This window comes from Boleophthalmus pectinirostris, unplaced genomic scaffold (genome assembly GCF_026225935.1).
Source record: "Boleophthalmus pectinirostris isolate CB_2022bp ecotype Guang Dong unplaced genomic scaffold, ASM2622593v1 HiC_scaffold_14, whole genome shotgun sequence".
NCBI classification, from domain to species: domain Eukaryota; kingdom Metazoa; phylum Chordata; class Actinopteri; order Gobiiformes; family Gobiidae; genus Boleophthalmus; species Boleophthalmus pectinirostris.
In genome coordinates, this window is record NW_026571047.1 from 5,648,192 (window position 1) to 5,657,466 (window position 9,275).

At 39.3% G+C, this 9,275-nt stretch overlaps 1 protein-coding gene across 1 annotated transcript in view; it reads left to right on the top strand.

Moving 5' to 3' along the window:
• Positions 1–8,394, top strand: part of uts2r2 (urotensin-2 receptor 2) — a 124,052-nt gene extending 115,658 nt beyond the window's left edge. The window contains exon 9 of the mRNA XM_020919249.2: positions 162–8,394. Coding sequence (XP_020774908.1) covers positions 162–304 — 143 coding nt within the window. The 3' untranslated portion in view covers positions 305–8,394. The remainder of the gene's footprint in view (positions 1–161) is intronic.
• The last annotated feature ends 881 nt before the right edge of the window (positions 8,395–9,275 follow it).

The window sequence follows — 9,275 nt, forward strand, 5'->3', positions numbered from 1 at the left end:
GTGTGCAGAGTTTGATGTTTAGTCCCACTTTAAATGAAACATTTGAACCATTTTACACTTGGCTACATTCATTTTTTCGAGTCTTTTTCCTTCATTCACAAAACACACACTCCACCAAAAAGTGCATCAAGTTCCTTTTTTCTCTCTGTCTCTCTCCTCAGGCCGATTATCCTTCTTCTCGTCCGGCTCGGAAAACCTGCACCGCGTGGAGAGGGTCACCTGGGGCACCCGCTACGCCATCACGGTCTCCTTCACCTGTGACCCAGCCCACTCCATCGCCGACCCCTCGCTGCCAGCCCCGTGAGGCACCCGCGGGCGACACACCGGCCAGCGGCTACCACGCACCAGCCCTGGAACAGACAGAGACACGAAGACCACAAAGACCAGTCAGGAAGTTATTAAGAGGAACGGACCCTCTTTTTTGCAGAGGGAGTTTTTTTATTCCCATTTTCCATTACTGATGATCACTTTTTATAATTCTGATTGTTATGTGGCACAGTATTTATGTTCAGATGTTTTTCAGATGTATGTTGATAGGAAATTCTGTAAAGGTTGAACCTGATCATTAGGGCTGTGCCAAAAATCATAAAATCAATGAATCGCGATCTCGGTGATAAGGCATTTTATCGGCAGCTCTACAGCCAATCGTGCGGCAGAATGAGGACTTAAAGGGACAGTCCAGAATTTTTGACTTATTTCCTCGTGAGCCAGAATGTTGGAGACGTGTAGAGACACTTTTTGAAATATTCCATCCAGTCCTTATATTTGCTAGGTGCTAGGCTAGTGCATGTCAATGGCCATAGTTATCCTGACACCAAATACAGTCTTACCCACTCCACAAAACACCCAAATTAAATCTATTCATTTCTCTCCAGCAACTCTGTCAGGAATCAGAATACACTGGTTCGCAAAAATTCCGGAAATGAGGCACCAGACAATCAGCAAAGAGCCATACATTCTGTGTTGGCAACGATTCCCATGGTCGAGGATTTAAAGCCAGAACAGAGAGAATGTTTGGTGAATTTCATCAAGGGGAAAGACATTATTGCCCTTCTTCCTACATGTATTGGGAAAAACTTAATATACCAGTTAGTCCCGTTAGCTGCGCATTACATACATCACGACCAAATATCAGCGACTGGTTAAATGAAAAAAAGTACCCGCCTACTGTCGAGCGAAGAAATTCCAATGCTGTGAGGTCAGACGGTTTCTGCAAAGTAAAATGAGCTGATGAAGCAGGCTAGATGGAAATGTCTGTGTTGATAAAATAATGTTTGAAATAAAACTAACCTTGCATCGCATGAATCGTCACATGTTGAGGGACTATTTTCTCAGCAGTGGTGGAATTTTACTTTGCCCTTAAGATAAGTGCTAGGTGATCAGTCCGCTGCTGCCGAGCTATCTATCAGGAAGTACAACTCCCTGCTGCGGCTCAGACAGAAATCCTTCAAATGCAAGGTTGATTTTACTTCTAAAATTCTTCTGTCGACACAAACATTCACATCAACAGTCTGGCGTAATACCGTATTTTCTGACCTTATTAGGAGCTCTGGATTATAAGGCGCACTGTCACATGATCTATTTTTGAACTTTTTTCACAAATAAACCGCACCGGACTTTAAAGGAAACACAACAGTTGGATGTGTCAGTGGGACTTTGTTTGTGGCGTTCACGGTGACTCTGGGCTTTGTTCAGTTGTGGCGTGTAGGGAGGGGCTGTCTGGGACCAACGGATTGTCGGCGTGTTCGCAGTGACTCAGTTGTTCAGTTGTGTCTAGAAGTGGCACATTGCACTCGCTTTTTTCGGTTCGTTCCTCCGTTCCGTTCCTCGTCGTCGTGGAGTGATGAGTGTGTCTGTGGGTGTTTTTCGCTGTGCGGTTGCTGTCTGCTCCGTGTGTGTTTGCGTGTTTTGCGGGTGATGCAGCTTTGTAGTTTACTGAAGTCGTGCTGGGACACCTGAGTGGATTCGTGTATAGGGTGCTCTGGATTGTGGGGCGCGCAGTTGTTTTTTGATGGGGCTTAAGAGCGCGTCCAATAGCCCGGAAAATACGGTAATAGATTTTCTTCGGGTGTTTTGTGGAGTGGGTAAGACTGTTTTTAGTGTCAGGATAACTATGGCCATTGACATGCACTAGTCTAGCACCAGTGACCTCTGCAAACACAAGGACTGGATGGAATATTTCAAAAAGTAACTCCACACGTCTCCAACACTCTGGCTCACTAGGAAATTAGGTCCTACGTCCAAAATTACAAACTGTCCCTTTAACGTCACAGTGCGTCTGTTTCCTCAGGAGTCCTCATGTTTCACAAATTTGGACTCAAATTTGCTTAAATTTACTAAAATTCCAGTGTCTCCTTCTCTCTGTGTCTGTGTTCGGCGCTGTCGGCCCCGCTCACCCTTTCTGGTTCAGTTCCTCACCTTTTCTCCTCGTTCTCTCTGATCATTGTAATCCAAGTTACGGAAAGTTAATGACGTCCATTGTTTGTTTTTTTTTATTTCAATTAAGAATGAAAAACAATAAAATGGGAAAACAGTTTGTTATTTCATTTTCCGTTTTAGTGTCAAACAAAAAAACAGATTTCGACCTCTATTTTCCAATATTTAATTAAAAGTTTATTTCAAAACTGTCTCGGTGCCTATTTTAATTTTGATATTTTTTTCTCTCTGGTTTATTTGTCTTTGGAAATTCTGCTGCAGTGTCAACCATGGATCCATAATAAAAACTATTATAGATTATATTTCGGCAGTATCAGATGAACAAAGGAGAGTTTATCGCTTCTTGTTTCTCGTTGTGGAGTTCAACAATGACTTTCTAAGACACGAAAGTAAACGTGTCGCTGTAAAAGAAGACGACACATTCGTCTACGAAACTGCAACCATTTTTCAGGTAAATCCTTCTAGCAGCAGAACTTCTGGGACAAATAAACCAGAGAGAATAAACTATCCAAATTAAAATAGGCACCGGGATAGTTTTTTCATTAGTGTTATTTGAACTAAGCTTCAAAATAAATATTGTAAATAGAGGTTGAAACCTGTTTTGTTTTGGGGTTTTTTTTTACACTAAAGCGAAATAGTGAAGTAACAAATGTTTTCCCATTTTATTGTTTTTCATTCTTAATTCAAATTCAAAAGAACAAATGGTACACGGACCATTTTCTCACCATTTATGACTAAAACTTAAGTCCTGATTTAGTGCACTGACATTGCTCACGTTTCTGTTGATAGCGGTGGCTTTTGCTTATGCTTTTAGGTTTAATATTTTGTATACAAACTTTAAATGTGGATTTTTCAGACATTATTGGTTCTATTAACACAAAATGAAAACTGTAATGATCCTGACAATATCAATTTTCAATGAGATGGAAGAAGATTGAACCAAAAATCAAGATCGATCAATATGGGAAAAATAAATTGTGATTCTTTTTTCCTTATATTGCCCAGCCCTACTGATCATGTAAATTAGTGACTCAACCCATTGTCCTAATACATTTAAAGGTCCTATAGTATGCAATTTAACTCTAATGTTGTCAAAAACAGACCAGGAGTTGTGTTTTGTTTCAGTCACATGCTTCAGTAACACTGCATCATTAGTTTGTCTACATCAGGAGTCTCCAACCTGTAGCTTGGGAACTATCAGTAGCTCTCTGCCCCTTTCCAAGTAGCTCGCCAAAGGATTTTAGAATTTTACTTATTGTGCTGGATTGATTAAATGTAGAGTGACCAGACATCCTAGTTTACCCAGGACAGTTCCAGTTTTGAGCCGTGTCCCCTGTCCCAGCAGATTTATCGAAAACCACTGATTTGTTCAAGTTTTGTTTTCAAGTTTTCAAGAAATGTCCCTGGTGTTCCTATTTTTGACCAAGTTAATCCCTGCCAACAGTAAAGAGAGGCATAAATTGTCACTTGTTTAGGTAAAATACAGAAAAGCTGCTTAAAATGACCAAAACCAAAGAAAATGTGACTGTATTGACTCATGTTAGTTGGGCCGAGTGCAGAACAATTCTTCTTAATTACACACTTGACTCACAATTCACGAGGATGTCCTGAGCTGGAGTTTTTGATTTTGAAAATCTGGTCATCCTAATTAAATGCCCTTTACCACTGTAAATGTATAATCTTGATGCATAACTTTTACACTAGTGAATGTTGAATGAATTAATCTAATTGTACCCTTCTAAGGCTCACCGTGGCCCTTAATTTCTTGTGACCCCTAAAACTAGTAACTCTCTGGCATTTTCGTTTTGTAAAAGTAGCTCACTAGACGAAAAAGGTTGGAGACCCCTGGTTTACATCTCCAAAGCTCAAAATGCTCTGTTCCATCTTGTGATGTTATGAAGCAGTAGTTTTCAGTTAAGAGCTTCTTTAACCTTGGTTCAGTACAGATTATAAATTCCAGGGCTGAAATGATCCAAATGAATCTAGTGAAGGTGTATGGAGGTTAAAAACACAATGGAGCACTTCCTGTATTACCACATGACATCACAAGGTCGAACAGTGTTTTTTTCTGTTTGAGAGAAGAACTCGGTCTCAATTTGCAGACAAAACAAAACTCCAGGTCTGTTTGTGATGAGGAAACATTATAACAAATCAGAAAATAGCACAATATGGGCCCTTTAATATTCATTCCACAAAATCTACGGACAAATAGAAACATTTACAGGACCCCATGTTGACCAGAGGAATCTGAAGTCATGACATACAAAGAATCAGAATTTTTTTGAGGGGGCCATATAAAGCTACCATTTGTAAATAGACTGGCTGACCCTCCCCTTTTGCATTCTCACATATCACCACTAGAGGCTGTCCATGTTAATGCTGTTTGAAAGTGTGCCAGCTTTAGTGTGACAGAAGAAAACCACAGAGCACAGGTGACGGAAGGTACAGGTTTCACATTTGATATTTAGTGGTGGAAAAAAAATAAATAAATAAATAAACTTACATGTGATGGTAGCTTTAAAGCAGCACTATGCAAATGTTTAAAATGTATCTTGATCTTAACTGTTACTTTTCTGGTGCAGGGGTCCGTGTTATTGATTTGCCTGGAATGTTGACCAGTATGACATTAGTCTTTCGTGATATTTTTGTGACCTATAAACTAGAAGTCGACCAATATGTATTTTTTCATGACTGATGCCTATTGTTACGAACCCAGAGCAGCTGATACGGATGGATATAGATGATTTTGCCCAAATTATATCATTTGACGTTACAATAAACTCATCCACAGCCATGTTTTACTACAAATTCAATCCAATCCACTTTATTTCTATAGCACATTTCATAAAGAGTTTCCAAAGTGCAGCACAAATATATAATAATAACATCAATAATAATGTAAGGATAAAATAAACACTCAGATTGAATAATACTAGTCTTAAAACAATAAAACAAGCAAAATAAAATCAGAGCAAAACCATAGAATAGCAATAAATAAGTAAAACCAATAAAATAAAGTACACAAAGGACCACACGACTCATCCGGTGTTAAAAGCCAGAGAGTAAAATTAGGTCTTAAGATGAGACTTAAAACACTCCAGTGGGGGTGTGGAGGACAAAGTGGATAAGAGCTGTACAGCCACATTTTGTGCAGTGTCCTGTTTGTGGTCAAGTGTTCAAATGAGGTTTTATGCATGTGCAGTATTTTAGGCAGCTGTCTGACCCAAACAAGACATCGGCCTGTGCTACAGATTTACGCCTGGTAGTGCAAAGTGCAAATATCAGCTCTCTATCTAAACTAAACACACCCATTATGAAATAAAAAACACAGACTGTATCTTGCTGAGTTTCAGATGACATCACAACATTCTATAGGTCAATATAATTTAATACAGATGGGGGCAGATAAAATGAATACTAATTAACTGCAGATTTTTGTTGTAATACAGCATAGTCTTGAGCAGACCTGGGCATTGTCCAGCTCCCGGACCCCATACAGCCTCTGACCATCCTGTTTAAACTCATTTGGAATTAGAAAATAAATATATTTTATAATTTGACCTCCTGCATGGACTAAAGCTGCATTACTTTTATTTTAGAGGTGTTGTTTTAATGACATTTTTTGTAAGGTAGTCTCACTTTTTTATTGCTTAGTCATAACATCAGGGTTCCCATGGTCATGGAATTCCAGGCCTGGAAAATTCATAGAATTTTGTAAATTAAATGAAAGTTTTGGAAAAGTCATGGAATTTTAGTATCTCATTCACGCACCTACAGCCTTCTGTTAAATTCTCATTAGACTATTCAGATTATTTTTGAACATTTGCACCTTTTGTTTAAAAGAGACGACAATAAATGCACTCACAGTATTTTAAATGTTCAAAAACTATAATCTCAAACCATAAGGTGAGTGGAAAAGGTTAACATTTTATATTTAGCTCTAAAGGTCTGATCAATTCTACACATGTAGGAGCTGTAAAGTCATGGAAAATTCACGTTAGGTCATGAAAAATTCATGGAAGATTTTGGAAATTTTGTCAGTAAAAAAGAGTGGGAACCCTGTAACACAGGGTTGTCCAAACTTTTTTCGTCAAGGGCCACATATCTAAACACAGACGAAGCAGAGGGCTGATCGAGGCGAGTCAATAATAGAAATGACCAGGGTCCATATTTCCAAATCAGGCTCTTTCTTTCCCTGAGGTCACTCCCACGGGAGTTAGCAACAGGTTTGATTGACAGCGTTGCTAAGCGCCCGTTCCCTGCCAAACCAGCCGAAAAGAGCCGTTACATTTATCATATTTTTCAGAATATAGGGTGCATTGGATGATAAGGCGCATATCAGTAATGTTGAATTCTCTCGTCCAGGTGCACTGGATTATAAGGCGCATTAAGTGAAACGGACGACACTTGAGACTGATCCTTAGCCCAGGTGTCCACAATCCATTAGCAGATCGTGACATATTTTGCCCAGTGTTGTCTCCCTGTCTTGGTGAATGTGGATTATGAATGTGAATGTGGGTGGATCATTTAAGTTTTTTTTGTTTTTTGTTTTATTTCCTATATACATTGAGTAATAATGTGTTTAATGCAGCTTTGTGCACATTTGTTTACGTTTACAGAAACGAAACTTAAAACCACATGGCTCATTTACATAAACTATAAGTGCTGAAAAAAAACTGCTCACTCCTTGTGTGCTGATACGGTTCAGCTTCTGTCGGACTTCACGAGGCTCCTGACTACAGTAGCCGTAATGCTCTTGACAATCCATCAAGCGGTGCGGCTTTGTAGTTTACCAAAGTTGTACTAAAACATTTTGACAGATTTTTGAGCGCCGTGTACCACATAAAATCTGTTCGAAGTCAGTAAACACAACCAGAATTAATACATAAGGCGCACTGGATTATAAGACGCACTGTGGATTTTAGAGAAAATGAAAGGATTTGAAGTGCGCCTTATAGTCCCCGTCCACAATATGTATGTACGTTTTTGAGTTGTTTGCGTTGTGGATGCAGTGTTCGTTCACACTAATCCCATTGAAAACGGTTCCAGGGACGGAACGATCTGGTGCTTCCAGCTCCCACAAATTCATCTGATCCGGCACTGTGTGGACACCTGAAAACGCTGATGTAGGTCTATGCACCACGAAATAATTCATCGCCAAAACGCTAAGAGGCTAGAATATATGTCCATTCATGTATACGGCCTGTGTGTACGACCTGCAGACGTATAATCTCTAAAAAGTTTGACATGAATCATCTCAAACACGACAGAAGCACAGAACAGACTCACCATCAGCAGAACACCCCTCTGTCACAGAAAGAACACTCATATTCCACTGAGTCGTGTCCTTTAGTCCGACAGAAGCTGAACCGAATCAGCGCTCAGTTTATGCAAACTAGCCAGGCGGTTTTAAGTTTCGTTTCTGTAAAACGTAAACACATATTCTCAAAGTTGTGTGGATAGGGAAGACTTGCGGAAACAGAAACGAGATGTGTGGACGCAGATCGTTTCCGATACAGTGATACTCGGATTTGTTTCAGTGTAAACGGTGTAATAGTCTGAAAAATACAGTAATAGTCTCGCTCTTGGCTCTTTGGTTACTATGACACTAACGGTCGGAATTCCAAATGTGAAACTCTGCTCCAGATTCACCCCTATAACAGTCAGAAACAATGAGCTTCATTTGACTGGAGTTGAACGCTACAGGTGACAGACTCTTTTAGTCCACTTTTTAATTCACTCTATAATAAAAACTAAACCTAAAAGTTGTACTCTGCATTCCAGGCAAAAATAAAAACAACTTTCCATTATAGAGCCTTTTAAGAAAAACTGTGCTCAGTGTGTGCCAAGTTTTCTACCAATTATCAAATTAAAAACGTTTGCCAAATGTGTATTACTGTTCATAAAAGTTGAGTTTGATGATACAAAATAAAACCCGCTGTGTGGAATCAATACAAATGACTGTACACTGTTTTTGAATCACTCAAAGAGCGCAGACTGTGGGTGCAGATACTTCCTGATCGCACAATATATCAGAAAGGTTGTGTTCTGAAATAAATTTTGTGAAAATGAGCAACCAAATTACTCCACCATTAGAAAAACTTTTAGTACGTTTTGAATGTTTGATCATTTCCTTGTACTTTTCTTTTTTATGCTTTAGAAATACAAACTAAGTCAGTGTAAAACCTCTTTTACACGTGTCTTGCCTAAGGTGAACACATAATCAAAATTCAAAACTGGGACACACTCGGGTTTGGATGTTTGGTTTGAATAAAAGTGTGAAAAGAGCGTGGAACATTGTGCATCCTCGTGTCAGTCATAATCTGAGGGGCTTCTGACGCTGCATTTTTGTGCTTTATAGACATTCGCAAACTCAGTTTTCTGCGTTTTAGTGAAATGAATGACAATTTATGCTCCTCTTTACTGTTGACAGGGATCAAATTAGTTAAAATTGGTATAGTCCTGTTTTAGTCCTGGTTTAGTCTTCGTTTAATCCTGGTTTAGTCTTAGTTTAGTCCTGTTTATTCCTGGTTTAGACCTGATATAGTCCTAGTTTAGTCTTCATTTAGTCCAGGATTAGTCCTGTTTTAGTCCTGTTTTAGTCCTGGTTTGGACCTGATGTGGTCCTGGTTTAGTTTTAGTTTAGTCCTGGTTTAGTCTTACTTTAGTCCTGGGTTAGACCTGATGTAGTTCTGGTTTAGTCTTCATTTAGTCCTGGTGTAGACCTGGTTTAGACCTGGTTTAGACCTGATGTTGTCCTGGCTTAGTCTTAGTTTAGTCCTGGTTTGGTCTTAGTTTAGTCCTGGTTTAGACCTGATGTAGTCCAGGCTTAGTCTTAG